The sequence below is a fragment of the Podarcis filfolensis genome (genome assembly GCF_964270895.1).
Source record: "Podarcis filfolensis genome assembly, chromosome: 5".
Classification (NCBI taxonomy): domain Eukaryota; kingdom Metazoa; phylum Chordata; class Lepidosauria; order Squamata; family Lacertidae; genus Podarcis; species Podarcis filfolensis.
In genome coordinates, this window is record NC_139608.1 from 38,100,912 (window position 1) to 38,125,431 (window position 24,520).

A 24,520-nucleotide genomic window follows, 5' to 3' on the forward strand; every position below is an offset into this window, starting at 1 on the left:
TTTGCAGACGTGTAGAAATTGGATGCATAATAATTTGTGCATGGTTTCCGTCTGATTTTAAATCCCACCTGGGCCCACTCCAAGGTACATTTGGAAAGCCTTGCAGTGCAACACTATATATTTTTACTTGGAAACAAGTCTCATGGTTGTCAGTAGGGCTTGCTCTCAGCTTGGGATTGCAGCCTTCAAAAGTAATGGTGCAGAAATACATTCTTTCCAATCTGGATGGAGGATGCACTCTGCAAAACATTCAGAGAAGCATTACTGGAGAATCGTAAAAATAAATGCTGGATTTCCGAGAAACTGTCAAGTGGAATCTTGCAAACCTAGACATTGGTGCACTGGGGATTTTCTTCGTTGGTCTGTCCACTGTTTAACCTGGAGAAGAAGTGAAATGTGTTTGGTTCAGGGTGGTGTTAACCCCAATTCCATCTTTATTGCAGAAGTGCCTAACTGTCAATCAGCATATGTAAGAGGAGGAGGAGGAGGCTACTTCCCCAACAGCCATGATGGTAAGTGGGGAGTCAGGATGTACAACAACCTTCACAAACTTTGTTCCGTCCATAAATTTTGGACTACAAGTCCCATCAGGTGCAGCCGGCATGCTGGCTGGATCTGATGGGAGTTGTAGTCCGAAACATCTGGACAGCACCAGGTTGACCAAGGCTGAGTTACATGTATACGCTTATGTATGTCTATGCACATATGAGGTAAAATGGAAAGGAATGTAGATGTGATTATCCCAGCAGGAAGTGAAAGGGAAACACCTTCTCCCATGAAACCAGAAGTGCTGGCTTACATGCCTCTGCTTAGAGGCCCTTTTGCTGTAACATAAGAGATGACATTAAGGGAATTGGTGCCAGGAAATTTAATAATAGCAAGACACTTCAAGCATTTTTACAGAGCTTAAGGGTGTTGAGAGGTCTTTATTTCTGTTATCCTTACAGCAGCCTAGGGCTATATGATGGGGGAGGCAAGGCTGCAAGAGGGTGGCTTGCCTAAGACCACTTGTTCATTTTTGTTTATCATGTTTACATCTTGCTGTCCTCAAAGGACTCAAGGTGGTGTCTACATGATCCCCTCTCCCTTTTAGCCTCACAACAACCCTGTGAGGTAGGTTAGGCTAAGAGTTGGCAACTGGTCCAAATGAGCATCTGAACCAAGGTCTCCCCAGTCCTCATCCAGTGTTCTAACCACTGCACCACACTGGCGCTCACCTAGTGAATTCAGTGGTTAGGTTTGAACTAGGGACTTCCTTGTGCTCTAGGCATTTCCCTTCTTCCTCTTACTATCTCTGAGCCTGTTTTTATGGCTCTTTCCTGACTCTTCTTGTGCTGTGAAACTCACTGCCCTAATTGAGGTGTACTGATTGCTCAGCAAACTCTGGGGAAGATCAACCCACATTGAGCACTGATCGAAAAGACTGATTGTCTCAGCAACAAAATTCAGCCACACTGAGCTTTCTTCAATCCGCTGAGTTCTGTGTTAGATCTTCACAGATAGTAAGTGCTCCTACCCATCCCTAGCAGAAAATTGGCAGTTGCCAAGAGTAAGTATGTCATCTTGCAGCTGTTAATTATGTATTTATGCCATAACTTTAAATGGACTGGGGAAGCCAGTATTATTCAGATTGTGATGTTATCTGCCGCCTGCTAAGTCCTCATTGTCTTGCTGTAACTCCACTCCCCCCAGCCTGATGCCCTCCAGATGTTTTGGACTAAATGTTGAGTTTGATGGGTGTTGTAGTCTAGAACATCTGGTGGGCACCAGGTTGGGGAAGGTCGAGTTACCGCAGGAGTGAAGAACCTGTAGCCTTTCAGATGGTGTTGAACTCCAGCTCCCATCTTCTCTGGCCATTGGCCATACTTGTTGGGCCTGATGGGAGCTTCACAGCATGGCAAGAAGATTGACAGGGCTGTTTTCGGGCCTGTCAGAAATTCAATATCTCTTTCACCCATTTCCTTCCTTGGACACAGATATGGCTCATTCCATTTTACCCACAAAGTGGTTTCTTCCTTCCTGCCTCCTCCTTTGGCAAATTAGGTGGCAATGCCAGCTGCAACCGTGGCTCTGAACACCTGACTTCAGTGGAACTTTATCTGAGCAAGAAGGGTCTCTCTCACACGTATACAGATAACACAGGAGAGAACTATCTTTAAACTCAGTAGCTATACCCTGAAGCAGCAAGCCCATTTTGGCATGGTTTGAATGGAGTGGGTCCATCTAATAACCACTGCCCTTACGATGACAGCCAAGGGCTCTTCCACATGTGACAAATTTCCTACATTGGCAGGAAGTTTGCATGTATTCCATGCTGTGTACTGAAAATGGCTATCTTACTGATAAAGTACCAAGGAGGTTTGGATCTTTGCGTATGAGAACTTTGCGTATGTCACCTGTGATTGAAGCGACATAGGAAATAATTGTAATAAACAAAATCAAGTCCCAGTACACTGGCCTGGCTGATAAATGTGGCAAAACAGATCCATGTGGATTTGTCACACATTTTAAAGCAGTTTGCACATACACACAAATCATATTTGTGTGAAGCATTCCTTCATGTCACATTAACTGTGATAATGACCATAGCTGGAAGGATAGTGGACCTATAGGCCACGCTTTAGCCAAAAGAGGGATTTCATAGCAAGTTGTTGATGATGATTTTCATAGTACAGAACTAGAGGTTACATGTCAATGAAAGATTTTGCTTTCAAACCAGTTTCCAAATAAGGCATGTGACATTTCTGTAACCTCCAGGATCGGATCCTTTAAACTGCTTCTTGGATCTGTTTGGAGGAAGCAACCTACAACAGGATCCCTCCCTCCCTCTCTAGTCCAGGGATAGGAAACATGGAGGCCTCTCAGATGTTGGACTACAACTCCCATCACCCTTACTATTGGCCATGCTGGATAGGACCAATGGGGAGCTGGAGGTCCAACAGCTTTCACATCCCTGTTCTAGTCAGTTTGCAAGTGTTCTGGCAAGGCAGGTGCTGGATCCGGTTACACATCACCTCACTTGAACTGGCAAAGCACTTGCAAGTTGATCAAAGGGGGTGGGTGGATGGGAGAGTCCAGTATCATCAGTGAGACAAAATGTGCAAAGCCTGGCTTGTCCTCCAGGCCTTACCTGGCATGGCTGGTGTAGTGGTTAGAGTGTTGGACTAAGACCTGGGAGACTGGGGTTCAAATCCCCACTCAGCCATAAAGCCAGTCACCCATCTCTCAGCTCCTTGGAGGAAAAGTGGGATATAAATGTAGTTAAGTAAATAAATAAAAATACAGCCACTGGTGTTTGTTTGTTAAAATTGTTGACTAGTGGAAATGGCTATAAGTAGGAAAATAAAGTGAAAGTGTTTTGCTGCTGCTGCGTATCCCTCCCTCTGTTGCAAATGCACAGCTATCCTGCAGTCTGTGCTGAACTGGAACTAGACCCACAAGAGTCATAACAGGGAAGCTGATCCATGGACACAGAAATCTGTTGACAGCTTTAAAATGATATGATGAAATGCAGTGTAGACATTTGGTGAGACTTAACCAGTGCAGTTGGAGCACATGAGAAGATTCTTTATTTTTTAAAAGCAGTTTAAACTGCTTAAGAGTTTGGTCAGATCCTTAGAGTTTGGTCAGATCCAATCAATTAGGATAAAAAGCAACCCTAGGAAGTTCTTAGATTTTTTTGTTTTTTAGGGTATTCTTGAGTGCCACACATGCTGATACTCTTGCAAGCAACATTGAGGTGCTTCTGCGCAGACCCCCATGCTTGTCCCAGCCAGTCTAAATGCCGGCCTGGGGATGGGGAGAGGCAATGCAGGTGACAGAGTTCAAGTGAAGGACTGCAGTGCAAGGAAACCAGCTTCTCGGTACTTTGTTTGCAGTACTCTTTGCTCCACTTGCGGTTTAGCACTTCTGTGTGAAACCAACTATGTGGGAACTTTCTGTCTGGACAAGCCCATGGAGTTGGCAGAAGCAGCAGCTGGCACATTTGCAAATAAGCATTTCAAGGCCTTACCTGTTGCTTTTAATGAATGGCTGAGTAGCTGCCATTGCTGCCAACAAGCAATGCAATGAAGCGAATCAAACCGTCCAGGAAGGAACAGCTTAAGAGTGTGTGTGTGTGTGTGTGTGTGTGTGTGTGTGTGTGTTCAAGTGCAATACATTGCAGAGAATTTGTGGTGAGCCAATAGATGTGTATTTTATCTTCCTAGGATTCCCCTATGAGAAAGATGCCCGGCTCTACTTTGATGACACCTGTGTTGTACCAGAGAGGATGGAAGGTAAGGGACTGTCCGCTTAGGTTTGTCTGGGGTGAAGAGCTTTTGCAGAACTCTAGAGAGGTCAGAATTGGCCTCTCTAATTAGCCAATTCGCCCATGGGCTTCAATAAGATCTACCTCGTTTGTGCTGAATATTATGGGGAAATTTGCTGCAAGACATAGGGCTCCAGGATTGGAGCTAAGTACCAATCAATTGGATGCTAAAGCCTATGAAGGAAGTGCTGCCAGCCAGGTACAGAGTTGCTTTCACATTCAGCTGCCTATATAGCATATTGCTTCATGGGGAGAGGAGTAAAAAAAAAGCATCCACAGCCAGATGTGTAGCTACTTCCTCGCTCACCTGGCTTCTTTCAGACATCCAGAAGTTAATGGAAACTGCAGCAGGGGATAGGTTGAGGCACTTGGGATATCAGTTCTAACTGGTGTGTGTTGCTGTTGTTGGGAACAGGTAAAGTGAAGCAAGAACCCACAGTATATCGTGAAGGACCTCCATACCAGAGGCGAGGGTCACTCCAGCTGTGGCAGTTCCTCGTCACACTCCTCGACGACCCAGCCAATGCTCACTTCATCGCCTGGACTGGCAGGGGCATGGAGTTCAAGCTGATTGAGCCAGAAGAGGTAAAAGAAATCTGAGAGTGAGCCTCCAAAATGGCTGTGACGGTTGCACTTTTAATTTACTGACTGTCAAAACAAAAGGTTTGAATTTCAGCTGACAGAATGGCTGGAAGCCTACTAGAATGTAACCAAGGATGAAATGCTTGAAGTTCAAATGAAAGTGTCACTGGGAGAAGGGAGCTGGATGAGACCTTAGGCTGGCTGATGTGAACTGCTGCCGCTTAGCTTCTGTTGACCTCTGGACCAAGCCACTTAATCCGAGGGCCTAGTAGCACTAGGAGAGACCTGCCAGAGTGGGAAGGTTTGGGGTCTTGCTAACTGAAGTGTGCACAGGTTGTGGAGTAGGGCTGGTGATGACTTCGGCCTTATAGTGGAAACTGGTGTGTGTGTTTTTGCTAAAATTGGACATGTACCAGAAAGATTGCAAAAAGTTGGTGGTTTTGTCCTAATTCCTTCCCAACCATCCTTTTCTGTCTAAAATGACTGATGTTGAGAATTGAATACCAGTGGTTCAGGACCAGTCGCAGGGTAGCCAGCAAGCCAGATGCTTGTTCAGGAGCTTCTGTAAGTCTGCCTGGTGGGACACAGTGGCTGCAGTTCACTGATACTGGCACACCCATCCTGGAATGATGCCTCTTGTGGCAGGGACATGGCATGACAAGTGCTCCCGAGAGAAAATACCAATGATGTCTGCCTTGCTGGCTGAGCATTGCCCTCATGCAGAGATGCATCAGCACCCGATGTGGTGACAGTTCCTATATCTACCCATGGTAGAAGTGTGCGATGTCACCTTTTGTACACTATGCATAAACAGGGTATCTCTTGTTGGTGCTTCCAGTGAAACTTCCAAATCTGCCTCATTCACTGCTGAGCAGTGGTGCACTATACAGGTATTTCATGTGGCAACTTGGCAAGGGCACAAGTACATCCATCTCCTTCCTGAGTCCTCATTATTAACTTACTCCAAGTTGCAGGTGGCAGGGCTCAATGTCCAGGGCTGCAACAGTGGGCAGAGATGCTGTAAATCAGGCATAGGCAACCTTTGGCCCTCCAGATGTTTTGGCCTACAACTCCCATGATCCCTAGCTAACAGGACCAGTGGTCAGGGAATATAGGAATTGTAGTCTGAAACATCTGGAGGGCCAAAGGTTGCCTATGCCTGCTGTAAGTGAAGCCATTTCTGGCCTTGTTATTTATTTGCTTGTTCATTCTTTCCCGGTCCACATTAAGGTCAGATGGGGAAACTGCAGAGCAGCAGATGGCACAAGGCTCTGCTTCTACATTTCTTGCTGAACCTGTTGAGCACAAAATTGCTTAGTTTGGCTGTTCCCGGGCCTAATTATTTGCCAGCAATGGCTCCCTGTCTTAACTGCTTGGGTTGTCTTTCAGTCTTCAGAAGATCTTGTCCAGCTAGTGCAGTTTTATAACTTTATTAGAGATAAAGTGCAATTGGATTAGACCAAACACAATGCACCTTGTATGAGGCTCTGATTCTGGAGCACAACTGCAACCTATTAGACACTGCCTGACTCAAGAGAACGTTCTGTTCAGTTCACACTGGGGCCCCTGCACACTTTCTCAAAAGTGGCTTTGACTCTGAACCAGGTGGGGTGAGGAAGTTGTGGGACTCCACTTGCAGTTTTGGTGTGCAAGAAGAGCATTGGCAGGGTCTGATAATCTCATGGCGAGGGAAGCCCGAGTGCAAATGTGAGGCGGGCTCTGATGTGCAAGATGAGCCTGAGGCTTCCTTCAAATCCTGGAGCTATAGAGGAGAGGGGATGAACCCTGCACTCTCCCCAGCCCCAACCTGAAATTTGTTTGGATTCTACTCTTGGTGGGTGCAAGCGCAGAACTATAGCAAGCCTTTGTCTCCCATCTCCAAGGTGGAAAGGGGAGGTGGGGGGCCTGTATCTGCACCTGATGGGTGCCCTGAGATTGGAGCACCCATTGGGCGCAGAGGCAGAGCAAGCAGGGAACCTTCCTCCTGTAGCTCAGAACCACTGGGGAGTCAACGATGGGGGGAATTGCTCCTATACCTGTTGGGTGTTCAGTCTCAGAACATAAGGCACAGAGGGTTGTACCTAACTAAATGCTATCCAGAGTAAAGGTAAAGGGACCCCTGACCATTAGGTCCAGTCGTGGCCAACTTTGGGGTTGCGGCGCTCATCTCGCTTTACTGGCCGAGGGAGCCGGCGTACAGCTTCTGCTTCTAAGCCGCTTCTGGCGAACCAGAGCAGCGCACGGAAACGCCGTTTACCTTCCTGCCGGAGCGGTACCTATTTATCTACTTGCACTTTGACATGCTCTCGAACTGCTAGGTTGGCAGGAGCAGGGACCAAGCAACGGGAGCTCACCCTGTCGCGGGGATTTGAACCGCCGACCTTCTGATCGGCAAGTCCTAGGCTCTGTGGTTTAACCCACAGTGCCACCTGTGTCCCTTGCTATCCAGAGTAGATCTGTTTAAATTAATGGAGCTAAGTCATGTTCGTTAATGTCAGTGGGTCTCTCTTGAGTAGAACCAAGTGGCATATATTCCATTGGCAGAGCCAGCCTCCACACACCCCAAAGCTCTGAGCCGTTGGGGAGTCAGGGTTTATCTTCTGCCCCTGCAACCACCAGCTCCAAGCTTAGAGCAGGAAAATTTCCCCGATTTCATGAAACTTCTCTGAAATATAGCACATAGTCAGGGACTGGATTCTGCCCTTTGGGTGATAAAGGGTCCAGATGTGGGACTCACTGGCGATATGTAGGTCCCACCAACTACTTGCAGGTGCTGAGGGCTAATGCTGAGCTATCCATTACCCTTTTCTTTCCATACCGATTTCTGCTTTGTTTATTTTTTCTGTTCTTTTGTTTTGCTGTTTGCTTCTCATCAGCTTTTAGGGAAAGTTGTGGGTGAGTTGTTGTTAGTTTTACAAATGTACACGATATAAAAAGCAATCAAAATTTGCAAATGTAAAAAGTAGACAGCACATAACACAGAGTCTAGCCAGGATCCATTTCTTGCATGTTGTTTTCTTCCTGGTCCTTTGGCACAGCTTACTTGGCTTTCCATAACAGCTCCCCAGATAGCAGGTACAGAGAATGTGTTTCTTTTCTCATAACTAGAGGCACAAGAAGTCTACCCCCTTTTAAACAAATAAATATAAAGCGAAACACTGTAATGTGAAAAACAGTTCTGCTTCTTGGTCCACCATGTGATTGGTAAACTGCAGCAATAATATGCAGTGAGCAGAACAAAATATAAAGACACTGGAAATATAAAATAAATGGAAGACCAAGATATACAGTGACCTCATAGGGGTAGAATTGTTCAGAAGTCCATCAACACAGTTGAGCTATTTTCTCAATGTTCTGAAAAAATGCTGATGGGAGGCTAGTTCATTCACCCATTTCGGACAATTCTTATTCATGGGGAACATATCAGTGGGAAGGCCAAAAAAAAAAGCTACCCATTTGTTAATCAGTTATGGTAGAAAACTATTGCTCTCAGCATTCTTAGAGAGGCTGCAATGTGTGTTTGCTGCATGTCAAATTTTGCAGCTCTGCAGCAATCATAAACTATAACAATATTTTTCATTATAGTTTGAAAGAGTAATTTGTTTTTGCAGGTCATATTCAATGACTGGGAATATGCACTTCCTTTTTAAAAGGTAAAATACCTGAAGCACCAACACTGATTAACAGTTTGGTGTGTTTATTTTTCTTGCTGATGTGCTTCTTCATTAATATAGATAACCTAAATTGGTTAAGTAGACTGAGATTGATACAAAACACAAATAAAACATTTCATAGCCATGAAATCAGGAAACAGAGACTCACATTGGATAGTAAGACCTTGATCTTGGTTTCTACATGATCCTGCTGTGTTGTTGTTTAGTTATTTAGTTGTGTCTGACTCTTCGTGACCCCATGGACCAGAGCCTGCCAGGCACTCCTGTCTTCCACTGCCTCCCACAGTTTGGTCAAACTCATGCTGGTAGCTTCAAGAACACTGTCCAACCATCTCATCCTCTGTCGTCCCCTTCTCCTTGTGCCCTCCATCTTTCCCAACATCAGGGTCTTTTCCAGGGAGTCTTCTATTCTCATGATGTGGCCAAAGTATTGGAGCCTCAGCTTCAGGATCTGTCCTTCCAGTGAGCACTCAGGGCCGATTTCCTTCAGAATGGATAGGTTTGATCTTCCTGCAGTCCATGGGACTCTCAAGAATCTCCTCCAGCACCATAATTCAAAAGCATCCATTCTTCGGCGATCCTGCTGTATTTTTGTCTATTTGTATTTTCAGAGTTTTGTCTTTCATATTGTTCATTATGCATTATCACTGCAGGTATTAAATTACTTTGTGACAACATAACACATCTTATTTTTTGCCATTACACATATGAGCTTCCTAACACATATATTTTTAGCAATGGATTTCTTATGCTTCCAATTTTATTCGTATTGGCTCATCCCTCTCTCTCCCCCTACTTCCCCTCTACCGCATCCCCCTCTCCCCCCCCCCACGCCCCACTTTTCTCATTAAGCTTCAGACACTTGGTTGTGCCTTGCAGAAAGGCTTTCTGCTAATTCCCTCTGTTGCTGAGTAGGCTTTTGCTCTGTCGTCGCCCTGTGGAGACACTGGTTTTTGTAAATAAACCCTTGAAATTACCGAGAGGAATCTTGTGGTGTGCTGGGTTGTGCTGAATGATACAGAGAAGGAAGCTGTTTGACTAATAATTGAAACCAGCTGCACAGCTGAGGCAGGCAGTGCATGGTGGGTAATTATCCATAATATACAGTACACTCGGCATGGAAATTGTGGTTTTTCAAACAACAATTTGGCATCCCCCCCTCTAGTCGGAGGTCTGTGAGAGTCGGCCGTTTCACTCCCTCTCCATTAGGAAAAGGCACGGCTTTGATCTGGAAATGCTTGAGCCATGAATCTTGCGCTGTCTGGCAGTTTTCCTTTGGCGAGTACGCCAGAGGAGCGCAAGTGGGAGATGCACAGCCACATCGCAGGGCCCTGCTCCCCCACGCACACAAGGTGAAAAGCTTTATACATTTGAAGCCTCTCCTCTCAATGAAGTCTGCCCCAAGTAAGCGGAAGTGGGCTCTCTTATATGATCAAAAGGCTGTTAAGAGACCTTGCTTTCTGACCCTATGGTCCAGCGAGAGGATGAGGGGCTTTGGAGGAGTTTGTGGCTTTCTGTGCCCTGCTGTGCAGCAGCAAGAGGAAGCTCTTACCGCGTAATCAAAGCCCGTGTGCTGAGAGATGATTATGTAACAGCAGCTCCAGGGCTGCTTGGAATCTCTGCATTGGCAACGCACTCTCTGCTCTCTTCCTGTCATTACATCCATATGCAAAGAACTTGTGTCTGAACATGCAAAATGTAACCGAACATGCTTCCATCCTGGAGCCTGTTAAGAGAGGTTCAGTCCCCCGCGATACTGAGAAGCCTATTGCTCTCTGTTGCCTTAAAACAACACAGCAGAGCTTCTTGTGCTTTTTCTTCCTTTTGACACTGCGGCAACTGGTGTGCTGTTGAACTTGCTAAGCGCTGCTGTATGCGTGCTGCTGTGCTTTGCTCCAGACATGTTCCTCCTCAGGGTACGAGAGATGAGCTGTGCTCAGGGTGGCAGGACAGAAAAAGCTGAGTGCGAAGGGGAGAAAGATGTCAGTTCTGCTGGAGGTTTTTCTGGAGCTTTAATTGAAATCCTGTAATAGATGGAGAAGGGGCAGAGAGGCAAGTAGTGGGAAGTAGATGCTTTTCTCTGTGTTGGAGCTGCAGTGAGGCAGGGTGCTGCTTTCTCTGACGATGGTGAACCTATTTAATTGATCCTTGCATCGCCATTCCTCTTTCTTTGCTCTGATGAAAAACCAAACTGACCGGGTGCACCATACGAATGTAGCTATCTGCTTAGCTGCTGAGGCCGCTGGAAACACCCTGTGTATTGGCTCGGACTGCTGTTCTGGGCCTTTGCGATGCCTCAGGTGGATGCAAGCTGCCTCAGTGCACTTAGTGCAAGGAAATCCCATTAATCTTCTCTGAGTGCCTTGCAGATTGTCCATTCCAGAAATCCCCTGGGAAACAGTGAGTTGGTTGGCAGCAGGCTTATGTCATCAGAACCTGCTCCCAAAGAGAGCTAAAATGAGTAATCCCCGCCACACGACTGCTCCAGAATCATATTAGAATTGAGTCGGTGCTCTTGCAACCCATTAGGAACACACTCACTGCAGCGTTGTTGGGTTTCCTGGTCATGCCTTGCTGGCTTTGGTTTCCATTGCAGTCAAAAAGTGTGACATGCTAAAGGTCTGTTGGTCAATACTCTGTGCCCTGGCCAGCAAAGTTTGGCTGGTTGTCCGTGACTTTGTGAAGCACCAAGAAGCAATAATTAACTATGTGCTAAGTGGGGGGGGGGAATCCTCCAGTCTTTTAGGCCTATGGACACATGTGGATTTTTGAACGATTTGCCATGGGTACCACCACTTCTTTCCCCTCCCTCTTTACAAATAGAAAGAAAGCATGCATGCACAAATTTTGCTTTCCCAAGGGATCTGGGTAAAATGTGGATCCAGCAGAATTTTTCTGAGCCTTTGAAAAGTACATAGAGCTGAAAGGGGAGGGGGGGGAGTATCACTTTTCCAACTTCCTTATTCAACTCTGTGCTTTTCAAGGGAGGAAAGGGCAATGCCCCTCACCTCCTCATGACCAAGGGGGCCCAAGGAGGCTGAGTGGCTTCATAGGTGTCATGGTAAGGCCCCCTGGAAGATCCCAGTGCCCTGTTTGATTCCCCCAGTCTATGCCTGCATACAAGTAGTTCAGAACCTGTGGCCTTGCTGGTGGTATTTCTGTCTCCTCTAGAGGGAGGGGCTTGATCACAAAGACTTTCCAACCAATATGCCAAAACACTTGACAAGCACTGCAGAGCTTCATGGCTGTATTCTTCACCTTCTTAGGTAGCTCGTCGGTGGGGGATCCAGAAGAATCGTCCAGCAATGAACTACGACAAGCTTAGCCGTTCTCTGCGCTACTACTATGAAAAAGGCATAATGCAAAAGGTGAGCAGCCCACTCCTTCCTCTGAACATCCTTGGTACGTGAGAGCTGTGTGGAACAGTCTTTGGCACAGTTATGGCTTACTTTTCAGGACCACTCTTCCTCCTGTTCCATCTGCCTAATTGGAGGGAAGACAGCCAACACACCATTTCTTGGGGCATTTCCAGACAATCAGTTTACAGCATGCAAAAAAGCAAATTGATCTTTCATTTCTTTGCACCGTCTACATTTAATTTCCCCAGTCCTAAAGCTGCAATACTATGTTGTGTGTGAGGAGGAGATTCTTCTCTTCCTCCATCCAATAGTACACTAATATCTATTGCATTTGTTGCATGGAACGTGGTTTCATGAGTGTTGCGAGCTACTCCCTGCTGCTTGTTGCACCTGAGATTTCTCAGTACCCTTCCTGGGACCTTTTCCGTAGTATGTCTTTTGATGTTTGAAGTCGCTTGGTTAGGTATATACTGCGTTGTCTAAAAGCAAAGTCTGTAACACTTCTTTATCAGTTACAGTTCTGCAGGAAGTCTGTCATTGACATTCTACTCACTATTGATCCAGGGCAGATTCCAGTGTATAGTTAGCAGAGTAAAAACTTAAACACATTGCAGGATTCCCAAAAAATAGACCAGAGGCAATTAATATTTCATCCAGCAGAGTTTTACTGCTACTGAACACAAATGAGCATAATGGTCACAAATCCAATGCATTGAGGATTGGCACTGTCCATAAGAAATCCAGTTGCAGCAGACTTACTATAAGTTATTTTAACACTAAACATACTATGTACAGAACACCACCTCAGGAGGAAGAAAGAGAGAAAGAGAAAGTGAAACCCAGGCTCCTTCTTGACTATTTTTATAGACAGCATGACCTTGACAGAAGAGATGAGAGAGCCAGTTTAAGCCAGCTGTACTCAGCTTCTCTGAAGGAATAACCCAAACATCATGAACCTTCTGCTTGTTTCTTTCACACAGAGAAGCTTCCAGAACCCTCTTGAATTAATTAGAATAGGAAAGATCGCTGCACATCAGATCAATACTTTCTGCACTAAGAAATGCAAACTGACAAATCCACCACATCTAAACCTGACTTGAAGTTCCCAAGTAGCTTGTCAAGGCTTACTTTTGTTTTCTTTGCTTCTCTGAAGGTTGTGTGACATGGGCTGAACCCCAGCAGGCACTATTGTTCAAAGAATGGAGCCTATGAGATTGCCATTCCAATTCTGCATTGTCACCTTAGCAAAGCTTTTCAAAGAGTCTGTGGCACCTTAAATACTAAGAAATATATTGTAACATAAGTAACTGTGCCCCTGTTTCCTTACATTATGTCACCTCCTCTAGTTAATTCCTTTTGAAAAATGTATATTGCAAGTTCTTTGTGTACTCTGTGCAAAAATCTTATTGCACAACGGCAGACTACACTTAGCCTTGCCCTCATTCAGTATATATCATGCCCATCCCACTCTCAGGTTCTGAGATTTCACCAGGCATACTTTTGAATTTATTTTTGCCAGCTTAAGAGCTAGAAATATCCTTCAAATAAATAAATTAATTAAAAGAATGATTTTCTCATGATGACTAATATACTGCAGCCTACACTTCTGCAATGTTCTTGTAGAATCTCAGCTCTCACACAGCCTAGCTATAATGCTTTACAGACTTGTACGAATTTCCTAGAAAGGATAAAATAAAAAGCCGGGTTTTTGAAAGGCGCTTGCTTGCACATGCTCTGCACTTTTTCTTCACAACAGATTTTGAGAAGTTATGTTGCTACTGGAAAGTAATAAAGGGCAGTAACAATTAGAAAGAAACCCCTGAAGAACATGTTACAACTGCTATAACAATGACTCTTCACTTCCTGTCTCTCCTGCATAACTTCCTGCCTGTTAATCCATCTTCACATGGCAATTGAACCATCCATCCATATATGCAGTCATACATACCTGCCCCTTCCTTACCTGTATTGCCCTTCTTCTTTTTTTAAGGTGGCTGGAGAGAGGTATGTCTACAAGTTTGTTTGTGACCCCGATGCCCTCTTCTCCATGGCCTTCCCTGACAATCAGCGCCCGTTCTTAAAAGCTGAACCAGACTGCCATGTGAACGAAGATGACACCTTACCTCTGACACACTTTGAAGACAACTCCGCATACCTCCTGGACCTGGATCACTGCAGCAACCTCCCCTACGCCGAGGGCTTTGCTTACTGACTCACTGGGCAGCTCAAATGCTGACCTTAAGAGACTCCGGTTCCAACAAATAAGGGCAAAAATGTTTTGTTTTTGTTGTTTTTTTGTAAAGAATTTCTGCTGTTCATAAAACTGCTCTTTGCAAATATTATCGGAAGAGCCTAAAATACTTTTAACGGCCCTCCACCTTGAAGACAGACAGTAGCATGGCTAGTGAGTAGGGCCTCCTGTTGCGGATCGCTTCGGCTGCCACCGTGAAGAACAGCTGGGGAGGGACTTGCAACAGGGGGTGTCTTCTGGGCCCGGTTGCTTAGGGTCGTGTGCGACAAAAAGATGTTCACAGGACTTGAATAGACAGTGTGTGATTAGCAAATGTCAAGAAAATACGCTATGTAACAATCACAATCCTTGTATCTACCTTGTATAATGGAAAGGGCTCCCGGATGCTAAGGAGCCAGTGCAGCATAAGCCCTTTTCGGATGGGTCACGGCTTAGTGTGGTGCTTCTCCTGGCATGGCTGAATTAGCTCAGCCCCTCTGGGTTCTCAGTCGACAGCTCTTCAGTCTGAGGAAGCCTTTCCTTCTGATTATTTTTATTTGTTTTGTGTTATAATAATAATAATAATGATAATAATAATAATAATTTTGGTCCATAATAAGCAAACCCAACATAAAGGACAGCACTTAACCTACCAGATCCCTATGAGCCACACAGGCACTTGGCCACCCCCTCTGTTGCAAGGCTGCGCATGGATGGCTTGCTTTTAGGGGAAGTCGGGGGCTCGGCCAAAACTCTTTTTATGTTGTGGGGCAACATTTGTAACCAGGTTTTTTGTAGGTTTTTGTATCTTAAGGCAAAACCAGCTTTTGGCAAAGCTGAGCTGCTGCTTTCTTGCTTCCAGCAGCGCCAACGCAAAGGTTGCTGCGGCTTGGCGGGGGCGGGGGGTGGTGGAGTCCCTTGCCCTTCCATGTGCATATCTGCTTTGTGCTGTTCTGCAGTGGATGCTGTCCAGGACAGTTTGTACAGTGTGCTCTGTATTCAGAGTATGCTCCCGCGCAGCAGCAGCAACAGCAACAGCAGCAGCAAATGCAAGCTGCTTGGCTTTCCCTGCAACTGGGGACTGTATGTATATAATACAAGGCAGCTCCAGCCATTGAACTTCTCCCAGGCAGGGCAGTCCTGACCGTGTGGCGGCATTGTCTTGTAACAGCTGAACTACCTTTTCCAGTTCTCCCTAGGCTTGCGAGCAAGAGAGGTGCAAGATGTGTATACAGACATATTTTTTAGCTTCATCTGTAAGTTGCATTACCCTCCTTCAGTTCATGCAAGTTGCATATTTTAAGAGGATTTTTTAAAAAGGAAAATATATATATATATATAACTTGGGTTTGTAAAAAAAAAAGAAAAGAAAAATCAGAGAGGAAGGGGAATTGGTCAGAGTTGATCATTATATGTAAAACATCTCTGGATCCTTCAGAAATTCCCCCTCTTCTTGCTGCGAGCTGCATTCAGCATGCACCTGTACCGTGCTTGACCCAAATATGCATATCTTTCCCTGCAGACTCCAATTTTTGTTGTAAATGCTGTATAGGATTTCTCTTTCTGCTTTGATAACTTTGTTTGGGTTTTTGACTAACTTCACTTCTTCTTTTTTAAAGTATGAAGATTAACTCTTTGTAGACGACTCAGCAACTCTCCCCAGAAAGTATCACATGGCCTGTCAAAAAAAGCACAGGGCAGCAGCAAAGTCAGCTGCAGCGCCCCCCCCCACCCCCAAATTATGCCCCAGGGCTTAACCAAAACAGTGGGTTTCGTTTTGTTTAATTGGTTATGGGAAGTCTATAGTGCAGAAAGGGTTAATCTGAGGATTGATGTGAATTGACTGTTGCCTGAGCAGGGCTATATAATATATCTCCTGCAAAGCTGCATTACATTCTGTACTGTGTACAATAAAGGATTTTTGCTTTCTGTTCAGGCACTGCTGGTGTGCTCCCTCTCATTCAGTTGTGTTACCAGCACTGCCACGCAGAAATGGATTGACACTGCCCTGTCTGCTCCTGGAGTTCTGGAGAGCTCTATCCCTGGGCAGGATTCACCTAACAAACCCCAAAAACGGAGCCCCTATGCAAGGTCTTCCACAATGGGGCTTTCCTCCTCCCTTCTCGTTCCCCTCACACACCCTGAAATTGGCTCAGGGGGAAACTCAGGAATAAAACCCAGAACAGCACACCGAGGGAGGGGGCTTGTTCTGTCTCAGTTCTGCCTTCACCTCAGTTTTGCCTGCTGGGCTGCAGTCCCTCAAGAAAGCAATCTTGTTTCCGCAAAATTAGCACTATTTCAAGGACCTCTATATTCAACGGACATGGAAGTGAGCGGTTTTCGCAGAATGTCTTATCATAAGGTGTTTTGACCCAAAAGTTTGTTTTCCTCTAAAAATCAACATCTCTTGCCCTCCATTTCTTCTTGTTCTCCCCTTGCTAGCACTTCTACAGCTTCCCCTACAATACCTGTCCCCCAAAATGTTATTCTATAATTCCTCACCAGTTGAGGCTGATAGAAACTGGGAATCCAACACTATCTGGAGGGCCACAGTCATGCCCACCCCACCTCAATCCCAGGAATAAAGAGGCTGCATTGTTTAGTTCTGCCCTTCCTAGAAGGAGCTCAGGACTAGTATATATGGCTGTGTTCTCCTTAGCCCCTTTATCCTCACATCAGCTCTGTGATAGGTTAGGCTTGGAGACTGTGACTATTCAAGAGGCTTTGTAGCTGAGCAGCATTTTGAATCTGACAGAACAACACACTGCCCACTGCACTATAGTGGTGGCCCTCACTTGGGATGCTCTTCAGTCAAAGTATTATTTAGAAGGGCAGGCTGCTATGTGCATTGATGTCTCTTATGCAACTGGGTAAAACAGGGATGCAGTTGGATCAGATCCCAAAATGGACACTTAAAAAGGGGGAAAGGGTTAAGTAAGCCTCAAGTTTCCTATAATTTTTGCTGCTGTTACTCTACATCTGCCCCCTGTCAATAACATGCTCTCCAACTTCTGTGCTTCCAATTAATTGATAAACTATGAACAGTTAATCACTACTAGCCTAAAGGACACATGCTTTCCCTGCAGATGCTGCTTCCAAGCAGAGCTTTTGGATGCACAGTCTTTCAGTATCAGCTTTCATTACCTTGCAATCAGGAGGAGAATATATTTCCAACTTGTTCATTGGATGAGCAGCATTTACCAATGACCTGGATTTAGCAGCAGGTCACTTTCCTATATCGTGCCCCCTCCCTCTCCTGTTCCCTTGCCCCTTGGAATGGGGTTTTCTCCAGCCTTTGGAGAAATTCCATTTCCCAGCCCCTGGAAGGTAACAGAAATCACAGCTAAATCCTTATGAACGGCATCAGCTGATTACAGACATGGTGTGTGAGCAGCCTGATAGCAGCTTGAGCAAAGTGCTCTGTCTTGAACTAGGAGATAAAATCTACTTTACCTAAGCATTGCCAACGAAAGCACATTCTTCTTAACCATCTACAGAGAATAGATGCAGAAAGAAGCCTGAATATCTTCTTTAAATCTTCTGTGTATGGTGACCACTTTCTCATTGCTTACGAAAGAAAGAAAATCACCAAAAGACAATTTTGCATAAAATGTGCTCGTGCCTATATACAGTATATGCAGAAATAATTAAACTGAAATATAATACCTATGGCAAGGTAGAATGTGATTAGGTGACCTGTGTGCTACTCGTCCCCTCCTGCTTTCCCCTATCCTTATTGTCCTTTTTATTTTTTTAAAAAATGTAATTGCGATTTCCAATTATTTACTTAAGGGTCGTGGTAGACCAAAACCCTCCAGCGGTAAAAAGCCCCAAAGCCTTACCCTGAGTGCCATAAAAGAAAGCAACTTCCAGGACGCATAAAAAACTTTCTAAAAAGAAAGCTTAAACCCTGTAGCTCCCAGCAATGCTTCCCCCACAGCCATCATTCATTCAGCTCCAACCACAAGCAGCAGAGATGTCGTCTCCTATCACTGCAAACTACTGTTGGATTGTGGAGAGGTGCCCATGTACCCTGGAGGACTGTCCAGGGTTAAACAGGGCACGTGGACATCCTTTTCATCAGCAGTTGAGCCACACAGTTAAGGAGTAGAGCCCACCATAGCTGCCAGTTAGGGAAAGATGACAGAGAATGCAGCTTCTCCTAACAGTGCATAAGACAATTGAAGCAGGATTTAACAGCACAATGGATTAGCTTTATAAAGCCCCTTGAGACTAAAATAACTGAGTTGTCAGGAGGGGGGAGGGAATAAGACATATTGAAGGCTGCTAATGAAGCCTTTGAAATAAGCCTCAAGCAACAACAGAAAATTTCAACTGACAGCAAAGGCCCTGCAGATCGCAATGGAGGATCTTGAGAAAACAAAATTGCCAACAGAAACTGAATGGGGGAGGGATGTAAAAGAATTTCTGACCTGGTGATTTTCTGAGCTTTTACAAGACCTCACAATTACTGCAGTGTATTCTCAGAGACACTGAGACGCGGGTGGCGCTGTGCAGCCTTTTCTGGGGGGGGGGTGTTTGAGTCAGTTTTAAACTGACTGCTCAGAAACCCATTCCTTCACTAGGACTTGCCGATCAGAAGGTCGGCGGTTCAAATCCTAGCGACGGGGTGAGCTCCCGTTGCTCGGTCCCTGCTCCTGCCAACCTAGCAGTTCGAAAGCACGTCAAAGTGCAAGTAGATAAATAGGTACCACTCTGGCGGGAAGGTAAACGGCGTTTCCGTGCGCTGCTCTGGTTCGCCAGGGCCAGCTTAGTCATGCTGGCCACATGACCCAGAAGCTGTATGCTGGCTCCCTTGGCCACTAAAGCGAGATGAGCGCGCAACCCCAGAGTCGGTCATGACTGGACCTAATGGTCAGGGGTCCCTTTACCTTTACCTTACTCTCAGAGAGCCCAAAATCCGCATTTGCAAAATCTGTTGCAGAAGCAGAAGAAACTTCCATCCCTCTGTGAATAAATTACAAAGAGCAGGAATTTCATTTTGTTAGGGTTTCCCATCCCAGCTGATGGTGGTCAGTAGCATCTTGGATAGTGGGGGTGGGGAGGGATTCCAGAGTTATGGAAGTGGTCCAGGATGATGGACATTCCAAAACCGGATTTCATGTCTTTTGGATTATACAGGCCAATTGCACTTTTGAACCAAGACTGCAAGCTGTTTGTAAGGGTTGGGACCATTGTGCACAACTACATTAAGACAGAAAAAAACAGGATTCGAACCAGGAACATAGTCTGCAAGCTATGTCTTGCTGGTCCTGATTATGGGGATCATACACGCAACACATTCTGATGCCATTGCTGTTTAATAGCAAGAGGGAGCATTTCTTAGCAGCAGGAAAAAATACACATGGTAGCCACACCTCTCTCATTTAACAGAAATCACTTAGAAGGTATCTGCACATTTTGCCCCATAACTTTCTAGGACTAGAGACTTGCCCAGGGGACGCCATCATAGGCAACTTGGTGCCAGTAGGTACTGGGTTGACAACCCCTGGCATAAACAGAGAAAACCTGAGTTTAATTTAAATACCCTCCCAAGAGAGACAGGTTGGTGTTTGGGAAGCCTGCGATTTCTCAATAGTTCCATGCTGTCAGGGCTACCCTAGGTCCCAGCTCACAAAGGACCAACGCTGCTTCGTTGTTAAGTATAAAAGCCTTTATTGAAGTTCAGTTTCACTTCCAGAGCCGCAGCGCGCAGCCCCACGTCTAAAGTGTCAGACCACTGATGCTCCGTCTGAGTCTCCTCCCCCTTGACACCAATTTAAGAGTCTAGCCTTGCTCCACCTTCTCCGCTGCTCCTTCCTCCTCTGGGTCCGCCTGCCCGCCGGGGTTCCGCCCTTTCTAGCCTCTTCTCCCGCTGATTCCCCTGAGCCTTCTCCCTCCCTCCGGCGGGCTTTAGGAGCTGGTTCCCCATCCGGGTCTCCTGCTGTTCCGCGCGCCTGCACGTTTGAACTTGGCGCGCGCGCCCAGCCAGCAACTTTCCTCCTGACCGTTCCACTGCTGCTGTCACTGCTTCCCCCATCGGGGGGGCTAGCTGCAACTGACCTCCCCTCCGTTGGAGGCGTGGTCAGCCCTGACTCCCTCTCTGGAGGAGACACTGCTCCTGACACATGTGACTCCTCCCCCCCACTACGCTCTGGTGGGGAAACTGGTCCTGATCCTCCACTGCTGCTTTGGGGTTCCCCTCTGGCTCCTTGTTTCTGGTGCGTCCCCCCTGGGACCCCCCTTGCCCTGACCATCGGCGCCCCCTTCTGGGAATCTTCTGATTCGCTGGAGAAGCTCATGGAATCTCTCGGGCCACTGTCATACTCCCCTACGCTGCCCTCGGATTCTTCCCCTTCGCTCTCCCAATCCTCTCTCCCCAGTGCTCCTGCTCCTGATTCCCTGACATCCATCCCCCCCTCGAAGCCCCCCCTTCCCCCCTCCCCCTCTTCGGGTGTGGGTTCCGGGTGCTCCAGTCCAGTGGGTGTGAGTGCGGGATACCATTCTTCCCCCCTGGTGTGTAGCCGGTCCACTGGATCCGGCCCAACCGCAACGGGCTCGTCGACGTCGATTTCCTCTGCTTCCATCTCTCTGCTGATGTGCTCGAATCCAGGATCCTCCCCCAACACGTCCATGTCCTCCCCTCCCCCGGGTACCTCTGGTGAGACAGCTTGCAAAGGTCCCCGCAGCAGCTCCCTGCGCCACCCCACCTCCGGTTGAGTGTCCCACCAATAGGAGCGGTCTGTGGCAAACCCCGAGAGAGACCCCTCCGAGGAGCTAGTGTCTGGCGTCGTCTCTTCAGCTGATGAAAAACCCTGGAACGTACTGGCTGACAGTGTGGGCGTGAAGAGCCAGTCGTCGAAATACTCTGCCGGCATAGGTCTGTGTGGGAAGAGTGCATGGAACTCGTCTTTAAGATAGTGCTCCTCCACGGCATAGCACGGTACCCACCTGTTGGCACTGGCTGGGGTACCTTCCCTGGCGAGGAGGTATTCCACCCCCTCTTCCCCCCACCTCGAGTCCAAAATCTCCGTGACCTCGTTGAGTGGCGTCGCCCTCCGTGACCCCTCCCTCTTCGGAGATTCACTAAGTGTGTCTGGCGCGTTCCCTGTCGCCTGAAACCTGTGGGGTTCCCTGTAGGGTGTGAGCACTGACCTATGAAAGACTGGGTGCATTCTGGAGCCCTCCGGGAGTGTCAACCGGAAGGCCACTGGATTGATTTGCGCCGCGACCTGGTAAGGTCCCAGCTGCTTGTGCTTGAGCTTCCTCTTAGCTAGCGTCCTGGCCGGCACTGCCTGGGCTGCTAACCAGACCCAGTCCCCCACCTGGATGTCCTCCCCGACCCTCCTGTGCTTGTCTGCCTGCATTTTGTAGGCGTGTTTCGCCAGTTCCAATTGCCTGCGGAGTTGCTCGTGGACCTCCTGTAACTCTGCTGCTAAGTGCTCTGCTCCCCTTGGCTCCCCCTCCCCCTTCGTCTCTAACCCTGGGAAAGTTCTGGGATGCCGCCCATTATTGGCGAAGAACGGTGTCACTCCCGTAGACCCGTGCTTCGTGTTGTTGTAGGCAAACTCGGCCAGCGGTAGGTAGTCCACCCAGGTCGAGGGTTGTTGATTGGCGTAGCATCGCAGGTACTGCTGCATGATGGCGTTGACCCTCTCCGCTTGTCCGTTGGTCTGCGGGTGTCGTGCCGACGCTAAGTTGATCTTGACGTTCAGGATGCCCAGCAGCTTCTGCCAGAAGCTCGAGACGAATTGGCGACCCCGGTCGGACAGGATGGACCGCGGCAAGCCGTGAGCTTTGAACACGTGGTCTATGAACAGCTTGGCGGTCTGTTCCGCTGTGGCCACCTTCGCGCACGGAATAAAGTGTGCCATCTTGGTGAACATGTCTACGACCACGAGCACCGCTGTTTTGCCTCGCGAGCTGGGCAGATCTGTGACAAAGTCCAGGGCCACTCTCTCCCACGGTTCGAGCGGCGTCTGTAGGGGTTCTAGTAGACCCGCTGGCTTCCTGTGTACTGGCTTGGCCCTTTGGCAGGTGTCACACCTGGAGACGTAATCCGCGACTTCTCCCCTCACCTTGGGCCACCAAAAGTCTCTGGTTACTAATTCCGCAGTTTTGTCCTTGCCGAAGTGCCCAGCGCTGGGCGCGTCGTGTAGCTGCTGCAAGACTTTCGCGCGGAGGTCGTCTCCGGGCACGTAGAGAGCCCCTTTGCGGATGAGCAGTCCGTCTCGTATCTGGAACTCGTCGTCCTTCGCTGTGCCTCTTCGCACCTCCTCCATCTTGGATTGTGCGAACGAATCCGTCTGCAGCGCTCGACGCACCGCGTCCAGGTCCACGGCAGCTGAAGCGCACGCCCACGCTTTCGGTGCGAAAATGTGCTTGGCCGCCACCGGCGCCGCTTCCTCGAGATACTGCGGCTTCCTGGATAGTGCATCCGCCATGACGTTGTTGTCTCCCGGGATGTATTCTATCCGGAAATCGAAATCCGCAAAGAACTCCGCCCAGCGGATGTGTCTCTGGTTCAGGAACCGCGCCGTGCGCCAGTACTCCAGGTTCTTATGGTCCGTGCGGACTTGCACTGTGTGTCTGGCTCCAACGAGGAAGTGCCGCCACGCCCTGAAAGCTGCATGAATGGCCAGCAACTCCCTGTCCCAGATGGTGTAGTTCTGTTCCGCCTTGCTGAGTTTCCTGGAGTAGAATGCGCACGGCCTCCATTCCCCTTGCGGATCTTGCTGCAACAGGACGGCCCCCACTGCTCTGTCTGAGGCGTCCGTCTCAACCCTCATTGGTCTGCTGGGGTTTACATGTAGCAGCTGTTCTTCGGACGCGAAGAGACGCTTGAGTCTCCGAAAGGACTGCTCCGCCTGGTCCGTCCAGGTGAACTTCTTCTTCTTGGAGCTGAGGGTGTCCGTGATGGCCGCCGTCTCCTTCGCGAACCCTTTGATGAACTTGCGATAAAAGTTGGCGAAGCCGACGAACCTCTGGACCTCCTTCCGATTGCGCGGGCTCTTCCAGTCCAACACCGCGCGGACCTTGGCGCTGTCCATGGCGAGTCCCTTGTCGGACAGCTTGTAGCCCAGAAAATCCACCTCCGTCATGTCGAACTGGCACTTCTCTAATTTGGCGTAAAGTCTGTGCTCCCGTAGCCTCTGCAGGACCTCCTTGACGTCCCTCTCGTGAGCCTCCTGCGATTCCGAGAAGATCAGGATATCGTCCAGGAAGCAGACGCACTTCTTGTAGAGGAGTCCCGCTAACACGTGATGCATGAAAGCTTGGAAGGTATGGGAGCCATTTTGCAGACCAAAAGGCATTACGCGATATTCATAGGTGCCTAAAGGTGTAAACATGGCTGTCTTCCACTCATCGCCCTCCCGCATGCGTATAAGGTTGTACGCCCCTCGTAGATCCAACTTGGTGAAGATCCGTCCCTTCCTCACCGTCGCGAGCAGGTCGTCGATCTTGGGCATGGGGAATGCTGCGGGCTTTGTTTTGGAATTTATGGTCCTAAAATCAACTATGAGTCTCCGTTGGGGCGTGTCCTTCTTCTTCACGAAAAACACGGGACTGCCCCCCACTGCTTTAGATTCTTGGATGAACCCCCGCTTCAAGTTGTGATCTATGAACTCCCTGAGTTCTTGCAGTTCATCTTCAGACATGGAATACAGTTTCCCAGTCGGCAGCGTCGCTCCCGGCAGGAGGTCAATCTTGCAGTCGTAAGGCCTGTGGGGAGGCAGCTTATCCGCTTCCCTCTCGCAGAAGACCTCCAAAAACTCCTTGTACTTGTTGGGTACCGCTTGCACCATGCCTAGGTGTAGCTGCGGTTCATCCTCTTGCCCCTCCTCCTCCTGGCGGGTCTGGATGCAGTGTTCTGCGCAGTAGGAGGAACAGAAGGTCAACTGCCGCTGGTACCATGCCAATGCCGGGCTGTGCCTATCCAGCCAACTCATACCCAACACTATGGGCGTGTCCGACAGGTGGGTGACGTTGAAGCTGATGACTTCGCGGTGGTTTCCAATTTGCATCACCATCGGTGGTGTTTGCTGTACCACCTCTCCTCCCAGTAGCTTCCTGCCATCGACCGTGACGACGTTTAGGGGCATCGTGGCTGGCATGAGTGCTATGCGATGTTGCTTGATAAAGTCCACTCCAATAAAGTCTGCGTTGCTCCCAGAGTCAATGGTTATTGGTACTTGCATGGTGTGCCCATTGGGCAACTGGAGCGATGCGGTGAGTTGCACCACTGGTTTGGGTGGGAGGGGGTCTGTGGGCTGTAAAATCTCTGGGGACTGCTTCACTGACTTGCCTGGTTGGGCCCCAGTGGCTCTGTTTCCAACCAGGCTTCTTCTTCCCCCTGCAGCTGTTT

General features: G+C 47.9%; 1 protein-coding gene across 1 annotated transcript in view; it reads left to right on the top strand.

Annotated features, from left to right (window-relative positions):
* Positions 1-16,093, top strand: part of ETV5 (ETS variant transcription factor 5) — a 41,193-nt gene extending 25,100 nt beyond the window's left edge. The window contains exons 9-13 of the mRNA XM_083616309.1: positions 444-512; positions 4,209-4,277; positions 4,725-4,894; positions 11,832-11,933; positions 13,915-16,093. Coding sequence (XP_083472435.1) covers positions 444-512; positions 4,209-4,277; positions 4,725-4,894; positions 11,832-11,933; positions 13,915-14,136 — 632 coding nt within the window. The 3' untranslated portion in view covers positions 14,137-16,093. The remainder of the gene's footprint in view (positions 1-443; positions 513-4,208; positions 4,278-4,724; positions 4,895-11,831; positions 11,934-13,914) is intronic.
* Positions 16,094-24,520: the final 8,427 nt, after the last annotated feature.